Below are 24,632 nucleotides of genomic sequence, written 5' to 3' on the forward strand. Positions count from 1 at the left end.
ACGAACTCCAGGGTAGCCCCTGGGAGCCACACAGGCCTCCCCAAAGTGGGAGACCAAGGGAAGAGCAGAGTGTGGGAAAGCTGCATGGGGCTCACCTAGGAAGCTCTGCCAGAGTGCCTGACCACAGCTGGCCAGTAGAGGGGGTTCAGGGTAGCATTTCGGGGGGCACAGGGTGGGTGGGCAAAAGCCCTAATCCAGGCTATGAGAAGAGAATTTGGTCCAAAGAGAAATCTCCAGCTTCTCATTTGGCTTTACTGTTTCCGTAGCAATCCCTGTTTGGGCACCCGTGCTGGAGGCCCACACCCTGCCTGGGCCTGTCAGCTGTACACAAGGGAATGCTTTTATGCAGCTGTAATGGACAAAACACCAGGCCATTCCCTTTTCTGGAAAACTCTGGGAGAAGTGTGGCAGAAAGCAGGCAGAAACATCAGTCGCCTCTTCTAAGGTCTTCCTTTCTACTTTCACTTAAGGGATAGGAGACTTTTCAGCCAAAAAACCCATTTCAGAAGTACAATCCCTCCTTGCTAGGTTGTTAATGGGTTTTGCAATCCTTCTCCTTTTGGTAAGTCACCTAACCTTATTGAGAACAGTTCTCAAAACAACAAATAAACTTATTTGTGAGAAACCATTAAGTAATTTTAAGGATGGTCGGACAGAGAAAGTGCCGCTAGGAAATCTCTCTGCTGAGTGTTCAGGAGCCAGCAGAGCGCATGGCACCAATTATTTACTATCGAAGGACGTCCGCTTGCTCAGCCTGCTCACTCCATCTGCTCTTCAGTTTTCAGTGACTGACAAGGAGGAAAATGCTTTTCCTCCCATCTGCCTCACATTGCCCCAGTGTTCTAAGTTTCTGCTGTGCAACTTAGCTGCAGCTACCTCTTTAATTTAGATGCTAAAATAAGAAAGTTCAGAAACATGTGAAGAAAGAGAAAAAGCACCTGTAACCCCCTCTGGCACACCATTTCCTCTGGGCACCCAGATCTCACACAGCCATGGTTGGGAGAAGTGCATGTGGCTGCTGTGTCTCCTGAATCCTGTTTCACTTGTGAGTCTTTCAAACGTCCCATCTCCTCTTTAAAGGACAGACATGCCAGGCAGTGTTGTGTGTCTTGCTTTGTCGTTGCTGTTATTGTTTTCTTAGAGATGGGGTCTCACTCTGTCATTCAGACTGGAGTGCAGTGGCATGAACACTGCTCACTGCATCCTCTAACTCCTAGGCTCAAGTGATCCTTCCACCTCAGCCTCCCAAGTAGCTGGGACTAAGGATGAGTGCCATCATGACTGGATAATTATTTAAAATTTTTCTGTAGAGACAGGGTCCTGCTTTGTTGCCAAGGCTGGTCTTGAGCTCCTGGGCTCAAGAGACCCTCCCCTCGTAGCCTCCTAAAGTACTGGGAATAAGAGGTGTGAGCCACTGCACCAGGCCTTTGTGTGTCTTGCTTTTTACCACAATGAACAACCTCAGGCACGTGGGTGTTTTGTTTGGGTTAAATTATTCCCTCAGTATAAGTCACAGGAATAGGGGCCAAAAGGAGAGAACACATCCATGGTGAGAGGCTTCCAAAAGGGAGTGTTTGGCCGGGGATGGGCAGCAAGGCCCATGAAGCACTGTGACCTGGCTGTCAGGGGTTCTGCATGGGAAAGAGTGGCCTGGTAATCAGAGTGCAGATACCATGCGTCACTTGGATCTGGTCTCAACCACCGGGACTGTGTGGCTTATTTCCCTGAGTCCCACATTCTTAACAGCAAGCTCATGGCCTTCTCTTCTAGGAACAAAAGACACATCCTAGAAAATAAGCCCCTCTTCTTCTTCACTTGCACGAGAAGAGAGCTGTGGGGCCTCTTGGAATTACTGCCTCAAATGGACAGGCAGGATAACAGGTATGGGAAGCAGAATAATGACCCCATCCAAATCTCTTGAACCTGTGAGTGTGTAGCGTCACAGAGCAAAGGGGAATTGAGGCTGTGAATGGAATTAAGGTTGCTAGTCAACTGACTTTAAGAGAAGGAGCATATCCGGAGTGTCCAGGTGGGCCAATGTAATCATAGGGACACTTGAAAGTGGAAGGCCACAGGAGGTCAGAGCAACTCAATGTAGGACAAACCCAGTGACCATTGTTGGCTTTGAAGATGGAGAGAGGGGCCACGAGCCAAGGCTTATAGGCAAACTCTAGAAGCTGGAAAGGGAGAGAAAACAATCTTCCCAGAGGCTCTAGAAGCCAGCCCCAATGACACTGGGACTTTAGCCCAGTAAGACCCATGGCAGACTTTGGAACGAAAAAGGAGAATCCACCTGTGTTGTTTCAATTGTGCCATGAAGTTTGTGGAAATCTGTTATGGTAGCAATAGAAAACAACAGGTAACTGAGCAGACAAGCTATCCTTCCTTATCCTGGGGAGGACTCAGGATGGTTCCTGCAGCTTGATTTGGAGACATTTTGGCTTGAAGTCTCTGACTTCAAAGGCAGTGGTGGGATGACCCAGGGGCAGGGGGGCAGGCCAAGAGGTTGAGAAGGAGGCTGAGAAACAACCACTGCCTTCTTCCTTTCCATCCATCCTTGGGGATGCAGACAAAATGTGAGGGAACAATAATTCTTAGTGTAACCAAATCAGACCTGATCTTCACTCCCAAGTGACAGAGTGACACCTGACTTTCTGTGGCGGATCCACCTTAGCACTGGTCAGCTATAATAGAGATAGGAGCCCCGCCTCCTAGAAGGTATCTCAACTGGAAAGGAGTAGTTGTGAGCATTGTCCATGGAGGTGGTGGGAGGGTTTAGGTATTATGATGCAGCAGGCCCAGGCTACCACAGCCACACACTGGCTGGGTAAGCTTCCTGCATACTTAATACTCTGGGTGCCCATCTATAAATGAAGAGGATGCTGTGCTGGTCCCCCTGCTGTGGTCCATTTTGTTCTGCAGCTGAAGACTCAATGACTTACAGCTTTTCAGAAGCCTTCTCTGGTGGGTCAAGCATGGGTCACAGGAGGCACAGGCTGTGTGCTGGACACTATCTTAAGTCACTGACTCATCAGGCATCAAATAACAGGCTAAGAAAAGCCCTCCCCTGAGCTCATCTCCCCTCAACAGAGACAAACAATTACTTAAGATTTCTAGAAATACCCAAGGTACTCATAGCCAGCTCCATGAATTGGTTCCCCTTTTAAACTGTCTGTGCCTTGTGAATCTTCAGCCATCTAGGAGTCAGTGGCCCTTGAGCCCAGAGCCATGAGCTCTTTGGGAGGCATGACCAGGAGAAGAGAATGGGCATCCCAAATTCCCTCTGCTTTTCCTCCCTCTTGTCCTGCATGACCCTCTCGAGGCAAAGGCGCTACTGATGCTGCTCCACCTGCTAAGAGGAGCTCCTGCCTGCAGACAGCCAGAGACAGCTGTGGGGGTGGGGAGAGCTGACACTACTCCTAACTGTCCTGAAATCTCAGAGGGCAGTGAGGGCTTGAGGAAGGTACCTCTCACTGACAGCCCCCACTGAGGCCACATCCAACTGTTTCTCATGCTCAGAGCCAGCACCAAGGGAGCTTCCTACCAAAGCTGTATCCCATGGGATCTGAGATGGGAGTGGTTCATGGCTGGGCCAGCATTCATAGGTAGTTGTTTTAAGCCATGTCTTTTAAGTGACAGGTACATGCCAGATGTTGGGTGAGGTGGGCCTGGAGTCAGGAGACAGCAAGGCAGTTTGGTCCCAGAGGGAAGTCACCCTCCAGTACTAGCCATGTGGAATGGCCTAATGACAGGACAAGCACAGATATGCAGCAGAAAAAGGGACAGGGCTTGCCACCTCACTAATGAACACAAAACGAGAGCTGCCCCATCTCTCAAACCCAGTAGGTAGGTGGTATGAGCTCTGCAGGAAGCTTGGCAGAATGAAGAGGTCCTTCGGCCCTGTGTGTGGGACTGCTGGTGTCTTCTAGTAGAAGGGACAGACATCCAGCTCTCTCCCTGCATCTAGTGTCTCCTGCCTCCCGCCACCTTCTCTGCCATAAGGTGATGCCTTTGGCAGTGAAGCAGGCACCCGCACCCACAGGAGGGTATGCTTATACCCAGAGCAGCCCCCTCAACCACACAGAGGAGACAATGGCAGCTCCCCAGATATTTCTGCATCTGTTTGCCTGGTGGGCTGCATGGGACAAGGAGCAGAGACCACCAGCAGTCCCCTGACGCCCTGTCCGGCATCCACAGTGTTACCATATTCGCCGAAGCGCAAGGATTCCCACTGCTGCCACTCCACGAGGACACTGACGGCACGCACCCCCACGTAGATGAGCAGCATGCCCACGGTGGCGTCCAGGAGGAAGTTGATGAGGTACCTGTGAGGACAGGGCACATGCACAGTCAGGGAAGAAGCTATGAGGCCAGAGGTCATGGCTGACGCAGGGGTGGCCTAAGGGAAGTGGACGGACTCAGCATTTGTCTGGCCTCATTCTGGGGGCTGGCAGTGCTCATGTGCCAGTGCAGCTCTCACTTCTAGATGCCCCGCAACCATGTGCCAAAGCTCATCAAGAGCAGAACAAACTGAGGGAGGTGGGTGAGGGACAAAGAAACTTTAAAACTGCCAGTGCTCCTGCCAGGTGAAGGTTCAACGGAAGACCTGGAAGCAACCAGGGAAATCAATAGGAAAACAGAACTTAACTGATGACAGAAACACCTGTGCAGTGATTCTGCTCACGCCCTGACAGTCCAGCCCATGAGGCCTCGAACAGTGCTGCTACACCTGAGAAGTTCAGGAAAACAGCCTCTGGGGGTTTCGTAGACAATGAGGGCAGCGCCACATGGCTTTCGCCCTTCCCCATCTGCAGTCAAGCACAGATAATACTTTTACACTTTTTTTTGAGATGGTGTCTTGCTCTATTGCCCAGGCTGGAGTACAGTGGTACAATCTCAGCTCACTGCAGCCTCTACTTCCTGGGTTCAAGTGATTCTCCTGCCTCAGCCTCCCAAGTAGCTGGGATTACAGGTGCCTGCCACCATACCCAGCTAATTTTGTATTTTTAGTAGAGACAGGGTTTCATCATGTTGGCTGGTCTCGAACTCCCAGCCTCAAGTGATCCACCCGCCTTGGCCTCCCAAAGTGCTTGGATTACAGGCCTGAGCCACCACGCCTGGCCTACACTTTAAAGAGGGACCTTTACTCCCCGTGGGAAAAGGCAAAATAACTGGGGAAGACAGGAGTAAGCTATGAAGGACATGCCACATGGACTGTGTTCTTGTAAGGTCTGTTTTCATCTGACACAAAATCTTTTCCCTCACCAAAGAAAGGCCCTTTGCCACTCATCCTCTCTTGAGGGCCTTGTACCTGATCCAGCTGAGCCCTGCTGACCATAAGCCCCAGCTCTCTATGGCAGACAGAGAGGAAGACAAGGGCACTGGGTCCAGTACTGACCCTCTGTGATACCATGTGGCTCTGAAATCCTTGCAGATAAGCTCCAGGACACCACATGACCCACCTGTGGTGAGCTTTTCAGTTACTGAGGCTTGAGACATTTTGCGCAGCCTCACAGCCTCCTATGCTGGGCTGGGGCTTTGGTGGCGTGCACAGCACTCTGATGTCAGAGGGTGCACCCTATGCTAGGGTGGGTCAGCGGGAAAACCAGTGCAAGGGAGACATTTCTCCTGCCTGCCCTTCCTCTGTAAAATCACAAGGGGTCACTCTCAGACCAGAGATGGCAGGAGCAGCAATTGCTTCCAAGGAAATTTGTCTCTGGCCTGAGGCTATGCTGCTCTCAGACACTTAAGTCTAATTTGTGTCCAGAGCATCTCATGCCTTCCAGGAGAACAAGGACATGTGATATACATACAGGCCTTACTTTCATTCATTCACTCAGCAAACATTTACGAGCCTACTGTGTGCCATGCCTTGGGAATAAAGAAAGTTCTATGTTCCATACTCAACACAGGTGATTCTGGCAGAGAGCAAAGCATCATGATGGTCAAGGAGCCAGATTGGCTGGGCTCTGTGACTCCTGAAAGGTGTGAACTTACAGTATATAGAACCTCTCTGCCTCAGTTCCCCAACTATAAAATGGAGATAATCAAAGTCTCTATTAATATATGGCAGGCTGCTATGAGGACCAAGGTAGGAGGAAGACAGGGTCAGGATGAGGTAGGCAAGCCTCCTCTGCCACTCCACCTGCTAAGAGAGGCACCATTTAGGTGCCATCAGTAAGGAGGACAGAATATAATGGGCGGATTGAGGTCACAGATGGATTTCTCTGGGGGCTGCATGGAAGGCACATCAGTGATAAGGTGGAACAATCTATGGTCTGTAGGTTAAAGAGGTCAATGATGGTCAACAACAGTTTTGACCCTGAATGGCTGACACCACAGAGAAGCCCTGGTGAGTCCTGGTTCCAGTGTAGAGACACTCCTGTAGGGCATTATCCTTCCTTGCCAGGGGCTGCTTGGAAACTGGGAGACATAAGGACACTAGAAAATCAAAGGACAGAACTTGGATTGATGAGCAGAAAGCCAGTGCTTGGGGAAAAGTGTCACCATGCAAAGCCCTATGAGCCAGCTGACAGCTGTGCATGTGAGCTCCAGGACAGCATACACAGGACGGTCTCTCAGAGGAGCACAGAGGAAAAGGGGAGCACTCTTTCCCAATCCAGAGGGAATGGGACCAGCAGCAGAAAGCAAGGCCAGCCTGTGTTTTCAATGGAGGGGCAGCTGTTGTTTGCACTCAAATAGGGGCCACTTACAGTGAACAAGGGTCCTCTTCAGTGAGATCTGCTAGGTATACATTTGCAAAGTGGATGAACAGCATTCCTATGGCTTGTTTGGAAGTATCTAAAAACCTGTACAAAATAAAACCAGCACTGGTTATCAGCCTGACAGAAGGGCCATACCTAATTTGAGGAAAATGAGAAGTCTGAAATAGGAAAAAAGCCACCCCAACCTTCCAATCACTGGTCATCTCTTCCTGGGGTCTTCAGTACTAACTCAGGCTTGGCATCTCAGCCACCTTTCAAAGCCTTCAATAACACTGCCTTTGAAATCCCTAAAAGGTATCAAGGATTTAGATATCAAGGATTGATATCTAAAATACATTTTTTAAAATTTTCATTTTCATTTTATTTTGAGCATTTTCTTGCTTCAAAATAAAATGCTCAATCACCGCTTTGTGATGAAGCCCAAGGTGCCTCTGTTTTAAAGAGTTCCCATTCAATTTCACTCACAATGAGCTAAATTACCTGCAAAATTAACAACACTTGCACAAATCCAGTACTGCAGCTGGATCCCTAAAGAAATTTCAGCTGCTGCAGTTTAAACAATGGGCTGGATCAGGGTAGGAAAATGTTTTCTGTAAAGGACCAAAGAATAAATATTTGAGGTTTTGTGTACCGTAAGATCTCTGTCTCAACTCCTCAGCCCTGCTGCTGGGGAATGACAGCAGACACAGACACAGCTATTCCAACCATACACACAGGGCCTGTGGGCTGCAGTGTGCCAGTCCCTGGACTAGATGACAAGCATTTCAAAAAAGAAAAAACAAGGGCATTAATATCTGGGAGGAGCTATCCCTCCACCTATGTAGCAGGATAGTGGAGATAGCGTATGCCTTCAGTATGTCCTCTGTCACCAGCACCAGGCAGCCACTCTCCTCTGTGGTCGAGGATCCTCTTGGACATGGCTGCCTCTCACAGCCTCCCAGCTGGGCAGGGTCTCAGGACTGCAGAGATTATCCAGACTGACCAGTGACAGTGTCTGAAAAATCATTCCCTACACTCATTGGAAAGAGGAGTCACCAAAAGACAATGTATGTAAGACACAGAAATCCCAAAATCTAGGTCTTTACCAGATCCTGCCCCAGCCCTGAGGTGGGAGTCACATATTCTAAAGTTAATGGGGTTTGAGAAAAATCAATGGAAAATAAAAGAATTATCAACATTCGGCAGCAACACATTTAAGAACAAGTACATGTTTTAAAATTTTATCAGAGTGATTATTGATGTTTCCTCTGAAGGAGAAAATGATTATTTTGTTAGGAAAGGTGAAAGCCCAAGGCAGCAGTCTAAAACAGGCAGCTTCTTGTGGACATGGTGCTGTCCTGAAAAGCTGCTTCTTTTAAGTGATGTATTAGTTTGGAGTTTTGTCTTTAGAATCTACTTCTGAAGCTTTACCACTATTTTCCAAAGGAAAAACTGAGACCGCAGGATCATCCTCTGTGAAATAAATACGTGTTTGATATGTATCAAAGTCTATATAAGAAATATGTATGTTTGGTCTCTGTCCTGGTTTCCGACACAGAGCTCCTAAAACACTTGTAATCTCCTGAGTTACAGAGGTGCTAAGAGGAGTTTTTGTTCTAGTATTTGGTCTCTGGCCTTGGTCCTGATATGAGCACCTAAACCCCATGGAATTTCCTGGAAGACTGGAGCCTTTTACTCTAATGAATCAAGTCTTAGTGGGTTCCTGGATAGCTTCAGGATGGGCTAGTCACCAAAAAGACCAAGTCAAGTTTAGAAACTTTGAACTTTCGGGCCAGGCGCGGTTGCTCACGCCTGTAATCCCAGCACTTTGGGAGGCCGAGGCGGGTGGATCACGAGGTCAAGAGATTGAGACCATCCTGGTCAACATGGTGAAACCCTGTCTCTACTAAAAACACAAAAAATTAGCTGGGCATGGTGGCGTGTGCCTGTAATCCCAGCTACTCAGGAGGCTGAGGCAGGAGAATTGCCTGAACCCAGGAGGCGGAGGTTGTGGTGAGCCGAGATCGCGCCATTGCACTCCAACCTGGGTAACAAGAGTGAAACTCCGTCTCAAAAAAAACAAAAAAGGAAACTTTGAACTTTCAGCCCTAATTGCTCATCCTCCAGGGAGAATGGAGGGGCTGGAGACTGAGTTAATAATCAATCATGCCTCCATGATGAACCCTCCATAAAAATCCCTAAACAATGGGATTTGGAGTGCTTCCAGGCTGGTGAACACGTCTGCATTCCGGGAGGGGCATACCTTAATTTCTGTGCTCAGGATCCTTCTGGATCTAGTCCTGTGCACCTCTTCATTTAGCTGTTCACCTGTATCCTTTATAATAAACCAGTAAATGTAAGTAAATGTTTCCCTGAGTTTTATGAGTCATTCTAGCAAATCAATGAACCTTAGCAGGGAAGTGGGGGTCATGGGAACCCCTGACTTTATAGCCAAATTAGACAGAAATGTGGATGGTCTGAGGACCCGACTACTTGCAACTGGCATCTGAAGAAGGGGGTAGTTTGTGGGACTGAGCCCTTAACCTGTGGATTCTGTTTTAACTCCAGGGAGTTAAGTGTCAGAAGTGAATTAAATTATGGGACAACCAAGCGGTATTTGCAGAGTTGGAAAACTGGTGGATGTTGGGGAAAGAGAACCATCATATATTTGGTGTTAGAAGTATTTTTAGTAGAGAAATAGTTTTCCTTTATGCTAAGACCAAGAAAGACTTCTTTTGGAGAGAGGAGCATTTATATGCTATGTTTGACTGATCTCCAAATCTAGGTTAGTTTTTGCTTGCACATATACACTACGGAATCTAGGAATTTAAACCAAATCTAACAACAAGTAGACACAGATGAAGGAGGCAGCATCAGGGACTGATGTATTTGTGTATCTTCCGTCTTTCAGAAGTGGAAGCAGAGTGATTCTAAAATAAAGGTAGGATCAAAAGTTACCTGGAGAAACAGAAATCCTTTCATAATATACATAGTTCCTGATGGATTTAACTCAGGGATTCCAGATACATTACATATCATTGCTCACGTTCCATGCCATTCCCACCCCCACCCCCAAGACCCCCAACATAGTCAAAAGCACTCCAGAATGAGTTAATACCTAAACACATACCATATCCTCCACGGACGTCTTTCATGCTTTGGTTCTCTGAAGCGTTTGACTGAAAGAAAAGACAGTCATCAGTAGCTTTCCAAATTAACATAAAGCAAGATGCACACAACGAGCTGGGTTATCAGTCTATTCACTGTGTACATAACCAAGGTAAGGTACTTTCTCTTTCAACACATGACAATATACAGTAAGCCCAGCGAAGGTCACTGAGGTCCTGTGCTGCTGATGATTGGTATGGACTCTACGGCTTAGTGAGAAGGACTCCTCGTGACCTGTGTTAAACTGTATTTTCTCCTTTGTGACACACAAGGCTCACTCGGATAAGGATTGGTAATAACAAAATGCAACACAGCTGCTTCTAACTTCGGGATGTGCTTATCCAAGGACAAATCCATCATCCACTCAGACATTTACTAAGCACCTACTCCAACCCAGGCACTGAAGATACAAAGGTAAAACCAGTTGTCTTGCAAACCAGGGGGCTAGACACATACATATAACATGGTGTGATACGTGCTAGAGAAGAGGGAAGTCTGTGGCAGAATGACGGATGGAGCAAGGGAAGGATGGCCAACCCTGCCGAAGGGATGGCTAAGGACCAAAGTGTCTGTATGTCTTCTATCTTCCAGTGACGAAGAGACTTCACTGATGGGGTCAAGCCAAGCCATGAAGACTGGCTAAGAGTTTGGCAAATAGATCAGGGAGGAGAGAGAAGATACGTTCTGGGAAATATCACAAGCCAATAGGTACAGGAACAAAGCATGGCAGAGTGTGTTTGGCCTAATTTAATTTGACTTCAATACAGCAGGTAACAAGGAAACCTCCTGGGGGAAAAGCAGGTAACAGGGTGACAAACTGAGTAGGGGCCAAATGAGGGAGGGTCTTCAATGCCAAGCCAAGGAAACGGCAATGAATCCTGCAGGAAAGGAAAAGCCACGAAGAGTTCTGAGCAGAGTCAAAGATGTGTTGGGACTAAGTTTTAGAAAGGTAGCTCTATGGCCGGATGTGATGGCTCATGCCTGTAACTTAGCATTTTGTGAAGCTGAGGGATAGGATTGCTTGAGCCTGGGAGTTCAAGACCAGCCTGGGTAACAGAGTAAGACCACATCTGAACGAAAAAAATTTTTTTAAGGATCTGCAGGTGGTGGCATGCACCTCTGGTTCTAGTTACTTGGGAAGTTGAGGTGGGAGGATCACCTGAGCCCTGGAGGTTAAGGCTGCAGTGAGCCAAGACTACACCACTGCACTCCAGTCTGGGCAACAGAGAAAAAAAAAAAAAAAAAAAAGAAGAAGAAAAAAAAAGAAAAGCAACTCTGTTAATTGAGTAACAGTGGATGTCTGGGCACTCATTCAGCAACATCCTGATTGGCCTTGGACGGCAAAGAACTCCCCCAATTTACGTGTGAACCTTGGGTCTGCAGACCTGACGGCCTGAACAAGAGGAAATGAAAAGTTTTGAAACTACACATCCTCCAGTGAAGCACTAGGCAACTACTTCCACAATGATTCTATCTACTAAAACAAACACCGAAAGTGCTGCCTGTGTGATGTTTTCCCACAGAAAAGGAAGAAACAGATGTTGACACAAGCCTGAAGAAGATGCCTCATTACTCCTGGTGGCAGGCAAAAATCAACTTCTGGCCAGCAAGGGTGCAGGAGAAGGGAGACAGGGAGAGAGAAAATGGTAGCCAAGACAGTAACCCCTACTCTCTGAATAAACACAGGCAGTCTGCGTTTGCCAGGCAAGGACTGTAGGCAATACAAAGAATTACAGTCACAAGTCTGCTGTTTAGAGAGACATGTTGATATAGAGAGACCAAAGAACAGGTGAAGTTGTGAGGTCTGCCATCTCGTTGATACATCACAGATCCCAAACCTCAACACCAGAGAATCTGGAGTCGAGGCCAAGAGGTTCTGCTTGCCTGAACAGCTCTTGGAAGCAGGAGGCCCCTTTCCTTAAGCATGCCAGGTCTCACTCAGGGGCTGGAACTCAGGAAAGAGACGGGAGAAAACTAGGCCAGGACAAAACCATCTGGAGAGAAGGCCCCCAGTCAGGGCCAGAGCCACTGCATGCTCATTTCTCCTTCTGCTTCAGGGGAATCTGTCCCCAGCACTATAAAATAAAGGATATCAAATATATCCTGAGGAGCATGTCCTTGTTCCTAGGAGATGCATGCCGAAGTAACAGAGTGGCTGCAATTTACTTCTGAGTGGTTTGGAGGAATGTTACATATTATACATTATAATTATATATAAGAAATGTATTACATTATAAATGGTTTTATAATGATAAATAATACAAATTATATAAATCTGTTATAATTATACCATATTAACATTATATATATATATATATGCACACACACACACACACATATATATATATATATACACACACACATATATATATAAAGGGAAAGAGAAGCAAATGTGGGCTGGGCACGGTAGCTCAAGCCTGTAATCCCAGCACTTTGGGAGGCCGAGGCGGGTGGATCAGGAGGTCGAGACGGAGACCATCCTGGTCAACGTGGTGAAACCCCGTCTCTACTAAAAATACAAAAAAAATTAGCTGGGCACGGTGGCGTGTGCCTGTAATCCTGCTACTCAGGAGGCCGAGGCAGGAGAACTGCCTGAACCCAGGAGGCGGAGGTTGCGGTGAGCCGAGATCGTGCCATTGCACTCCAGCCTGGGTAACAAGAGCGAAACTCTGTCTCAAAAAAAAAAAAAAGAGAAGCAAATGTGGTATTATAGGCTGAATTGTGCCCCCTCCTTCCATCCTCCAAAGTCATATGTTGAAGTCCTCACCCGCAGCCCCTCAGAGCATGACTATTTGGAGACAGGGCCTCTGAAGGGGTAATTAAGGTTTAATGAGAACATGTGAGGAGGCTCTAATCCAGTATGACGGATATCCTTGTAAGAGGAGGAGATTAGGACACAGATGTGTGAGTGCACCAAGAAAAGACCATGCGAGAACACTCAGAGGGCAGCCATCTGCAAACCAAGGAGAGAGGCCCCAGAGGAAACCCAACCTGCTGACTGACACCTTCATCGTGGACTTCCAGATTCCAGAACCATGAGAAAATACATGTTTACTGTTCAAGCAACCCAGTCTGTGATATTTGGTTACAGCAGCCTGAGCAAACGAAAACACGTAGCGTCGAAATACTGGCAAACCTAGGTGAAAGGTATTTGGCTATTCATTATACTATTACTTAGATTTTTCTGAAGTTTAGTATTTTTCCAAAAAAAAAGTTTGGGGAAAAACATCACAGAAGAATGAACTAGTGTAACCATTCAAAGGTCAACATGGGCTGGACAACGGCTCACACCTGTAATCTAAACTCAGGGAGGCCAAGGCCTGTGAATTGCTTGAGCCCAGGAGTTTGAGATCAGCCTGGGCAACACTGTGAGACTCTGTCTCTACAAAGAAAAAAACAAAATTAGCTAGGTGTCTTGACACATGCCTGTGGTCCTAGCTACTTGGGAGGCTGAGGTGGGAGGATTGCTTGAGCCCAGGAGGTTGAGGCTGCAGTGAGCTGAGATCGCATCACCGCACTCTAGCCTAGGATAGATTCTGTCTCAAAAAAACAAAAAAATAAAGAAACAAAAAAACAAAGATCAACTTGGCAATATCTATCAAAATTTTAAATGCCCATGCTCCTTTAATCTATAATGCATGCCAGATATATACTATACAAGCATTACTGCAGATATGCCAGGATGTATAGGAATATTCATTGCAGTACTGTCATAACTAAAACTGATGCCTGTCAGTATGGGGTTAGGTCTATATGACACAGTACATATGTTCAATATGTACTGTGTAGCCCGGGCAACATGGTGAAATCCTGTCTCTACAAAAAATTTAAAAATTAGCCAAGCATTGTGGTGTGTACCTGTAGCCCCAGCTACTAAGGAGGCTGAGGTGGGAAGATCATTTGAGCCCAGGAGTTCAAGGTGCAGTGAGCTATGATCACATCACTACACTCCAGCCTGGCCAACAAAGCTAGACTCTCTTGGTAAAAAATAAGGTAGGCCAGGCGCAGTGGCTCATGCCTATAATCCCAGCACTTTGGGAGGCTGAGGTGGGCAGACCACCTGAGAGGTCAGGAGTTCAAGACCAGCCGGGTCAACATGGCAAAACGCCATCTTTATTAAAAATACAAAAAAACTTAGCTGGGCTTGGTGGCACGTGTGTGTAATCCCAGCTACTCAGGAGGCTGAGGCAGGAGAATCACTTGAACCTGGGAGGTGGAGGTTGCAGTGAGCAAAAGATCTCGCCTTTGCACTCCAGCCTGGGTGACAAGAGTAAGACTCCGTCTCAAAAAATAAAAAGCAACAAAGTAGATCTATATGAACTAATACAGAAGATTTTCAAATTATATTAATAAATTCTAGAATAATATGCCTCCTATGATTCTGTTCATGGCCATTTTGAATGGATATACATTTATGCTGCTATTACATATTTTTCCTAGAAGAATACATAAATGACTATGAACAAAGGCTATGTTGGGTGTGGTGGCTCACACCTGTAATCTCAGCACTTTGGGAGGCCAAGAGTTGGAAACCAGCCTGAATAACAAAGTGAGACCCATCGCTTCAAAAAAAAAAAAAATTTTTTTTTTTTCTGGGCATAATGGTATGCACCTGTAGTCAGTCCCAGCAACCTGGGAGGCTGAGGTGCGAAGGGATTGCTTAAATGCAAGAGATTAAGCTCAAGAGTGCCACTGCACTGTACCCTGGGGAACACAGTAAGACCCTGACTCAAAAAAAAAAGAAAGAAAAGGAAAAAAATCCAAGGGCTACTTTTGATAAAAGAAATTATGGATCAAGGAATTCACATTGCTTTTATTTCAGAATTTACAAAAGAAAAGACAAACCTATCTCAGAGATTTGAGCTAGTGTAGCAAAGTGGGATGTGAGAGAATCAGCGTGACCTACAGCTGGACTTCAGACAAGGAATGAAGGAGAATGGTGTGCCTGTGCCCATGGGTGCCATGGGACAGTCACATACAGGAGCACCTTTGATTGAGTTCAGAATGGAGTCAGAGTCTTCTGAATCAGAGCAGAAGTGTGTCTCCTGCCTCCTTCCTCTCCACCTCCTATCCCTTTCCTTAGAACAGTCCAGAGTCAATTTTTTAAATTAAAGGAAGACAAAATACTAAGCTTCTTCAAATCAAATTTGGTAAAGGGGGAACAAAACCCAGAAAAATTCATTCATACACTGTCATGTGTTATTGAGAGGCCTGCTGTATGACAAGCCCCATTCAGCAGGAAATGAAATGCACAAAACCCTTGCCTTCATCACATCCTAGCTGGGAGAGGAGTAACATATGGAGCATGGCAGATGGTGCCAAGTGTGGAGGGAAACACAGAGGCAAGTGAGGAGAGAAGAGGGCTGGCACGTGGGGTCTGAACTGTCAGTGAGGAGGTAGGAGGGAGAGCCCAGGTCCAGGAAGGTGCAGGGTGAGTCACGAAGGTCTTGGGAAGAGCCGTCTAGGCAAAGGGCTGGAGGCAAGCAGGGAGAGCAGCAGGGCGTGCAGGAGATGCAGCTGGACCTCTGCCCAAAGCCCAGGCTAAGGACTCCACCTGGGCCTGTGCGTGGTGGTCAGGCAGCCACAGCCACAGCCTAACAGGCTCCCTCTGGCTGCTGTGCCAAGAGCAGCCCACAAGGACAGTGTGGCAGCAGGGAGCCCGCTAGAGACAACCACCACCCCTCCCTGCCCTGTTCCCCCACAGAAACAAGGACCACGTGCTGGCACTGACTGGGGCAACAGGAGAGGGGAGAAGAGGTCAGATTCCAGTTGCGCCTCATGTTGAGCTGAAGGCTCTGCTGCCGGTGGTCGTGGGTGTGGGAGAAAGGATGGCTGGTGCTGACTCAGGAGGTGGGAGTTTACACTGTTCCATGTGGTGGCGGGGGGACTTATCTCCAGGTAACAAACAAGGAGGGGTCTCTGTGTGCCTTACAGACAGGGAGCCAGGCACCCACTCCCATGGAAATGGTTGCGCCTGGCAGCTGCTCCTGCAAAAGCCTTGTCATGCGCAGAGTGGCTCAGGCAGGGTCCTGGGACCACAGACCTCTCTTAATTAGTGGTGTTTTCCAGAATGAAGAGGACTTTATCGATGGAGCCAGAACCAGGAAAGCATAAATCACTCTTTCTAACACATCTCCATCCCCACGCACCCTAGGCGGAGGCTAGTGGAGGGGAGCACCCACACCTCAAGTAAAGGTCAAGCTCCTGATTCCAGAGCTGGAAGCCAAGGCTGATGGAGTGGTGCCTGAAAGAGTGAGCAAAGAAAGGGGAGAAGGGGGAGGTGGAGACCGAGGCCTGCAGCACTCAGTGGCACTGCCTCCACACACAGGTCCCATTCCATTGCTTTTGTGATACAGTGCACCAACTGTCCTCAAGCCACAGCGGGCTCCTAAGCAGACTTGTGGCCTTTTGTGTACAGGTGTCCTGAAGACAGGCACAGGTCTCATCAGCCCTGAAAAGGAGGAGTGGTCAACAGCCTGGGCACAGTCAGCCAGGCGTGGCTTGAAATCCTGCCTCTGCTACTATCTGCTATGTGACTTTTGTATACCACAAGAAGGGGGAAGTGGGGGCTGCTATGACCTGCCAGGCAGGTTGTCTCCAAGATTAAATGAGAAGACAGATGGAAAGGCCAGCAATGAATATGTGCTCAGGAGAGCAAGCCTCACTGTGGCGTTCCCCACTCTGAACCCTGTGTCTTCCCTCTCTTCTGTGTCCGTCTTCCCCACTCTCGGGGCTGAGCCACTCCTGTCCTGGTTTCTGTGAAGCGTGAGACCTTGAGTCTGCCAGCTACAACCTGATTCCTCCATACCAGCCCCTCGTTTGGCCCTCCAGGCAGCAAAGGGGCCCAATTCTAGGAAGATCCTATGATTCCCCAATCCTGCTCACCTCCCTGCCATTCTCCCAATGCTCTGAGAGCTCTCTTCTATCTTCTGTGGTTCTGTCCTCCCTCCACAGCCTCCCCTTCTTCCTCTTGACTCCTGGGAAGAAGGTCCCCTCTCAGGGCTTCTACGCCGAGGGCCTGCCAGCTTCCACCCCCTGCCCTAGCCTCCCAGTGATATTACAACTGCAGGCTGGCCCAGTCTGCTGGCCCCTCATAGCCGAGCTGTCTCCTGCCCACCCTGCTAGTCCTGCCCACCCTGCTAGTCCTCCCCAGCTCTGCCATTTCTTCACAGCATGGAAGTGTCCTCACCCTGGGGCTCCTTACTCTCCTCCCTTCCTCCCACTCAGCTGTCAATCTCCCCTGCTAAGTTGCAACTGAAGAGTCTTCTGAATATGCCTCTTTCCCCATTTCTACCAGCAAGCTAGTCCAGGCCCTCAGGACTGCTTTCCTGTGCTGATGAGAATGCCTCCTAACAGGTTTCTCTGCCCTGATCTCTTTGACTGCCTTTCCTATCCACCCACCCATCCACTCCATCAGCATGGAGCAACTACTCTATGCTGGGGATACAGTAATGAACGGTACAGACATGGTCCCTGCCCTCAAGGAGCTTTCAGTCTAGTTATGTTGCATATCATCTAACTTGCCTAAAAACTTGCCTCATCTTAGCATTCAAATACATCTTTTGGAAAAGGTGACTATATGGAGAGTATATAAAATCCAGAGAGTATACTCTTTCAGTAGTATTGCATCGTTTTTTTTTTCAATCTCTCTTCCTTCAATTTTATATTTAAGTGTAAGAAGCATATAGGTGAGTTTTCCCCTCAAAATCTAGTTGGCAATAATAGCGGCTGAATGGTGGTATCCGACATGGTATGTCCCATAACCCCCAATACCCGCAAATGCAATCTTATTTGGAAAAAAAGTCTTTGCAGATGTAATTAAAGATCATGAGATGAGATCATCCTGGACCAGCGGGTGGGCTCTAAATCCAATTACAAGTATCCTTATGAGAGATGGAGGAGTAAAGACAGGAGGAAGAGAACAATGATATGTGAAGACGGAAGCAGAGACTTGAGTTTTGCAGCCACACATCAAGGAATCCTGGAGCCACCAGAAGCCAGAAGAGGCAAAAAAGGGTCCTCTCCTAGAGCTTTTAGAGGGACCATGGCCAACTCACACCTTGATTCTGGACTTTCGGCCTCCGAAGAGTGAGAGAATACATTCCTGTTTTTAGGCCAAGAAGTTTATGACTATTTGTTATGCCATCTCAAGTAAACTAATAAAGATTCTTTTCTCTTTTTCTTTTTTTTAATTGCATTTTAGGTTTTGGGGTACATGTGCAGAACATGCAAGTTACATGTGGCAGTGTGCTTTGCTGCCTTCCTCCCCTTCACCCACATCTGGCATTTCTCCCCAGGCTATCCCTCCCCAGCTCCCCGCCCCCTGTTGTCCCTCCCCTATTCCCCCCAATAGACCCCAGTGTGTAGTGTTCCCCTCCCTGTGTCCATGTGTTCTCATTGTTCATCACCTGTCTATGAATGAGAACATATGGTATCTCATTTTCTGTTCTTGTGTCAGTTTGCTGAGAATGATGTTCTCCAGATTCATCCATGTCCCTACAAAGGACACGAACTCATAGTTTTTGATTGCTGCATAATATTCCATGGTGTATATGTGCCACATTTTCCCAGTCCAGTCTATCATCAATGGGCATTTGGGTTGGTTCCAGGTCTTTGCTATTGTAAACAGTGCTGCAATGAACATTCGTGTGTATGTGTCCTTATAGTAGAACAATTTATAGTCCTTTGGATATATACCCAGTAATGGGATTGCTGGGTCAAATGGAATTTCTGTTTCTAGGTCCTTGAGGAATCGCCACACTGTCTTCCACAATGGTTGAACTAATTAATTTACACTCCCACCAACAGTGTAGAAGTGTTCCTATTTCTCCACATCCTCTCCAGCATCTGTTGTCTCCAGATTTTTTTAATGATCACCATTCTAACTGGCGTGAGATGGTATCTCAATGTGGTTTTGATTTGCATCTCTCTAATGACCAGTGATGATGAGCATTTTTTCATATGTTTGTTGGCCTCATGTATGTCTTCTTTTGTAAAGTGTCTATTCATATCCTTTGCCCATTTTTTAATGAGCTCATTTGTTTTTTTCTTGTAAATCTGTTTGAGTTCTTTGTAAATTTTGGATATCAGCCCTTTGTCAGATGGGTAAACTGCAAAATTTTTTTCCCATTCTGTTGGTTGCCTGTTCACTCTAGTGACTGTTTCTTCTGCCATGCAGAAGCTGTGGAGTTTGATTAGGTCCCATTTGTCTACTTTGGCTTTTGTTGCCAATGCTTTTGGTGTTTTGGTCATGAAGTCCTTGCCTACTCCTATGTCCTGAATGGTTTTGCCTAGATTTTCTTCTAGGGTTTTTATGGTGCCAGGTCTTACGTTTAAGTCTTTAATCCATCTGGAGTTAATTTCAGTGTAAGGTGTCAGGAAGGGGTCCAGTTTCTGCTTTCTGCACATGGCAAGCCAGTTTTCACAACACCATTTATTAAACAGGGAATCCTTTCCCCATTGCTTGTTTTTGTCAGGTTTATCAAAGATTGTATGGTTGTAGATACGTTGTGTTGCCTCTGATGCCTCTGTTCTGTTCCATTGGTCTATATCTCTGTTTTGGTACCAGTACCATGCTGTTTTGATTACCGTAGCCTTGTACTATAGTTTGAAGTCCGGTAGTGTGATGCCTACTGCTGTGTTCTTTTTGCTTAGAATTGACTTGGCTATGCGGGCTCTCTTTTGGTTCCATACGAAGTCCAAGGTGGTTTTTTCCAGTTCTGTGAAGAAAGTCAACAGTAGTTTGATGGGGATAGCGTTGAGTCTGTAAATTACTTTGGGCAGTATAGCCATTTTCACGATATTGATTCTTCCTAACCATGAACATGGAATGTTTCTCCATCTGTTTTTGTCCTCTCTTATATTGTTGAGCAGTGGTTTGTAGTTTTCCTTGAAGAGGTCCCTTACATTCCTTGTGAGTTGTATTCCAAGGTATTTTATTCTTTTTGTAGCAATTGTGAATGGCAGTTTGTTCTTGATTTGGCTCTCTTTCAGTCTGTTATTGGTGTATAGGAATGCTTGTGATTTTTGCACATTGATTTTATATCCTGAGACTTTGCTAAAGTTGCTTATCAGTTTCAGGAGTTTTTGGGCTGAGATGATGGGGTCTTCTAGATATACTATCATGTTGTCTGCAAATAAACAATTTGGCTTCCTCCTTTCCTATTTGAATACCTCTTTTCTCTTTTTCTTTAAAAGAAATTCAAAAAGTACATGTATTAGCCCACCGCTGATAAAGACATACCTGAGAGATTGGGAAGAAAAAGAGGTTTAATTGGACTTACAGTTCCACGTGGCTGGGGAGGCCTCAGAATCACGGTGGTGGCAAGAGAGCATGAGGAAGATGAAAAAGTGGAAACCTCTGATCAAACCATCAGCTCTCATGAGACTTACTACCACAGGGAGCAAAACTGCCCCCATGATTCAAATTCTCTCTCATTGGGTTCCTCCCACAACATGCGGGAATTACGGGAATACAATTCAAGATGAGATTCGGGTGGGGACACAAAACCAAAACATATCACTCTGTCGCCGGCACTGTTAAATCTCATGTCCTCACATTTCAAAACTAATCATGCCTTCCCAACAGTCCCCCCAAACTTGTAACTCATTTCAGCATTAACCTAAAAGTCTACAGTCCAAAGTCTCATCTGAGACAAGGCAAGTCCCTTCCACCATGAGCCTGTAAAATCACGAGCAAGTTAGTTACTTCCTAGATACAATGGGGGTACAGGTATTGAGTAAATACACTCGTTCCAAATGGGAGAAATTGGTCCAAACAAAGTAGTTACAAGGCCCATGCAAGTTCAAAATCCAGTTGGGCAGTCAAATTTTAAAGCTCCAAAATGATCTCTTTGATTCCAGGTCTCACATCTAGATCACACTGATTCAAGAGATGGGATCCCACAGTCATGGGCAGCTCCACCCCTGTGGCTTTGCAGGGTACGGACTCCCTCCTGGCTGCTTTCATAGACTGGCATTGAGTGTCTGCAGGTTTTTCAGGCTAATGGTGCAAGCTGTCGGTAGATCTACTATTCTGGGGTCTAGAGGACAATGGCCCTCTTCTCAAGCTCCAGTAGGCAGTGTCCCAGTGGGGACTCTGTGTGGGGGCTCCAACCTTACATTTTCCTTCCATACTGCCCTAGCAGAGGTTCTCCATGAGGGCCCTGCCCCTGCAGCAAACTGCCTGGGCATCCAGAGATTTCCATACATGTTCTGAAATCTTGGAAGAGGTTCCCAAACCTCAATTCTTGACTTCTGTGCATTTGCAGGCTCAACGCCATGCAGAAGCTACCAAAGTTTGGGGCTTGCACCCTCTGAAGCCACAGTCTGAGCTCTACATTGTCCCCTTTCAGCCAAGGCTGGAGCAGCTGGGACACAGTGCACCAAGTTCCTAGGCTGCACACAGCATAAGGACCCAGCCTATGAAACCATTTCCAACTAGGCCTGTGATGTGAGGGGCTACTGTGAAGACCTCTAACATGCCCTGGAGACATTTTCCCCACGGTCTTGGGGATTAATATTTGGCTCCTTGTTACTCATCCAAATTTATGCAGCCAGCTTTATGGTCTCCTCAGAAAATGGTTTTTTCTTGTCTATCACATTGTCAGGCTGCACACTTTCTAAACTTTTATGTTTTGCTTCACTTATAAAGCTGAATGCCTTTAACAGCACCCAAGTTATTTCTTGAATGCTTTGCTGCTTAGAAATTTATTCCCCCAGGTACCATAAATCATCTCTCTCAAGTTCAAAGTTCCACAAATCTCTAGGGGAGGGGCAAAGTGCCACCAGTCTTTTTGCCAAAACATTACAAGAGTCACCTTCGCTCCAGTTTCCAACAAGTTCTTCATTTCCAGCTGAGACCACCAGCATTTTGGGCAAAGCCATTCAACAAGTCTCCAGGGAGTTCCAAACTTTCCCACATTTTCCTGTCTTCTTTTGCATGCTCCAAACTGTTCCAACCTCTGCCTGATACCCAGTTCCAAAGTTGCTTCCACATTTTTGGGTATTTTTTCAGCCATGCCCCACTCTACTGGTACCAATTTACTGTATTAGTCTGCTGCTGATAAAGACATATCCAAGACTGGGAAGAAAAAGAGGTTTAAGTGGACTTACAGTTCCACATGACTGGGAAGGCCTCGGAATCATGGCGGGAGGCAAAAGGCACTTCTTATATGGTGACAGCAAGAAAACATGAGGAAGATGCAAAAGCAGAAACACCTGATAAACCCATCATATCTAGTGAGACTTATTCACTACCACAAGAACAATATGGGGAAAACTGCCCCTGTGATTCAAATTATCTCCCACCAGGTCCCCCCACAACACGTGGGAATTATGGGAGTATAAGTCAAGGTGAGATCTGGGTGGGGACACACAGCCAAACCATATCAGTACAAAATATGTTCAGTGAAAAGTCTCCCTTCTGGCTGACATCCCCAGTACCTCTGTTTCCCTTCTCAGGACCAACTACTGTCCCCAGACCTTAAATACCCTTTCCAAGACATGCTAGACAACCACACAGATGCACAGATCTGGATGAGGAGGGTACAAGCCACCACATGCTTTACACCTGTCTCACCTGTGCTGCTTGCTCTCACCTACTGTACACGTGGCTCCATGTCTTTCATTAGAAGCTGCATGGCATCCCATGGTGTGGCCGTGCCATCTCATTTACTCTATGAACTGCTGCCGCCAATGTCCCTGCCATGTGCTGTCTCTGCCTGTGCAGGCCCATATCTGAGGGACAGATTCCTAGAGGCACACTTGCTACATCTAAAGCTATGTGCAACTTATTCTAGGGCTCCGCTCTTCACAGAGGCTGTGCCAACTCACACTCCCACTAATAGCACATGGGTGCCCATTCATTCCCACATTTTTGCCAGCATGGTGTATAGCAAACCTTCTCGCTCTGACAATTTGATCACTGAAAAGGCTGTCTCAGCATGGCTGCAGCGTGCACTCATCAGGCCACTTGGGTGCCAGGGCACCTGCGGGGCTTGCCACCATCTACTGCCTTGAGTGGCTTGGCAGGGCTCCCAGTCCCACCCTATCTCACCTGCTCTCTCTTCTCGGACATGGGCTCACAGACCCTCCTATTCCCCATGCTCACGCCCTCGCCTGCGGATAGCAGGGTGTGGTGTTCACTCTCCCAGAAGTTTGGTCAGTGCTACTGGTGCCACACAATAGGATGGCAATTATGGATGACTCAATTCTACCTGCCTACTTCACACAGCACCCAGGTCACTGACTGCTCACCTAACGCTGTGTTGTTTGGTTTTCCACACACCACTCTCACTCAGCATGTGGAGGGCGGGGACCAGGCACCCAGCTCCACTGTCCTCCTCAGAGCCCAGTTTGGCTGGGGTTCCACATGGACCTACTGACTGGCAGAAGGAAACTGGAATTTTACACTTTATGTCACAGAGTGGTGGGGTAACAAGTCAAAAAGCATGGGCGTTGGAAGGGATATAATTTCCAGGTAGCAGCTGCAGCCTTGTTTACAAACTGACTCATAAAAAGTACAACCATCTTGAGATTAAACACACAATTTAAGGGAACTGTCTAGTCAACACCAGGCGCAGCCCAACAGATGCAGGGAGGAATGAGGTGGGCTCCTGCCAGGTGCAGGGAAAGAACGGCATGTGGCTGCATAAAGACAGGGAAGCCAGGGTCTCCTGGCTGCAGCCCTGGCCACCAGATGGTACAGTCCCTTGCACCCCTCTTATCAGACAGCATTTTTCAGACCAGTAAGACATGGGTGGAAAATCACCCCCTCTGCTGAGGATATAGAACAGGAAGAGGCTCATGAACCTGGTAGGGCTCTTGGCAGAAAGCTGCCCTTTGCCATGAAAATCCACTAAGGCAATTCAGTTAAATAACTGTATTGTTAAATCTATAGTGTAACCTTAAAGAAGGAGGGTGATCACAGGCCTCCCAGTGGCCACTTTAGCTTCTGACTTTCTAAAAGCAGAAAAACAGAAGATGCTTTGGATCACTCTGCCTCACAGACAGCAGGAAGTCAGTCACAGGCTCTGCTGGGACATGAAACTGCTGGTCCTTGTATGAGACGCTGGACCTCGTGTGTGAACAGGTTGCCCAACTCTCAGAAAGGGGGTGCTCTGGAGGCCATGAGCTCACATGCCATAAGCCTGTATGCTTTCTTGTTCATCCCTGGGGAGAAATACTCTTCAGACGACCCTGAGACAGAAACACAGCCATAGTTTGGAGCCCTCTGCCCGGTGGCATGTTGCTGAACAGGACCACTCCCTGAAGGCCTTGTTTCTCAAGCGGTCTCACAGGCCAGTGCACCCTACAGCACAGACGAATGCTGAGGCAGCAGACTCTTTCTTCCCCTGGGCAAGTGGCAAGAAGTGCCACCTCCAGATGAGTATTAGCTCATAAACTAGGCAGTGTGGCTCCCATTCAGAGCCAGAAGGGTCACTGAGTGTCCAATCCCCTCCAGTGTAGGTTGTAGAAAACAGCGGGGGAAGAAGTGACTTGTCCAGAACCACACCAGCAGTTAGCAGAGGAACCACGAAGAAAGCCAAGTCACCCGAGCCAAACCTTTCTCTAACCAGCAATGTTCAGGCCAGTGACCTCAAGCCATGCCTGGTTGGTCCTATGGAACCCAGGCGCCCTCTATACAATTCTTGACCAGGTCTCCAATGCACCGAAGGGCAGAAACTGTCCTGGGAGGTGAGCAAATCTATCTGCTGGAGGGAACCAGCAGTCAAGGAAAAACCTAGAAGTGTTTCTGTA

General features: G+C 47.3%; 1 protein-coding gene across 5 annotated transcripts in view; it reads right to left on the reverse strand.

Annotated features, from left to right (window-relative positions):
* Positions 1–24,632, reverse strand: part of STIMATE (STIM activating enhancer) — a 63,157-nt gene that overhangs the window by 9,319 nt on the left and 29,206 nt on the right. For all 5 annotated transcript variants that reach the window (XR_013527360.1, XR_004734621.3, XR_008476738.2 and 2 more), the window contains exons 2-4: positions 9,835–9,883; positions 6,714–6,809; positions 4,204–4,325 (exon numbers count right to left, since the gene is read on the reverse strand). Coding sequence is in view for 2 of the 5 variants with exons in the window: in XM_035275818.3 (XP_035131709.3) it covers positions 4,204–4,325; positions 6,714–6,809; positions 9,835–9,883 (267 nt within the window). In the remaining 3 variants the exon portion in view is untranslated. The remainder of the gene's footprint in view (positions 1–4,203; positions 4,326–6,713; positions 6,810–9,834; positions 9,884–24,632) is intronic.

This window comes from Callithrix jacchus, chromosome 15 (assembly GCF_049354715.1).
Source record: "Callithrix jacchus isolate 240 chromosome 15, calJac240_pri, whole genome shotgun sequence".
Classification (NCBI taxonomy): domain Eukaryota; kingdom Metazoa; phylum Chordata; class Mammalia; order Primates; family Cebidae; genus Callithrix; species Callithrix jacchus.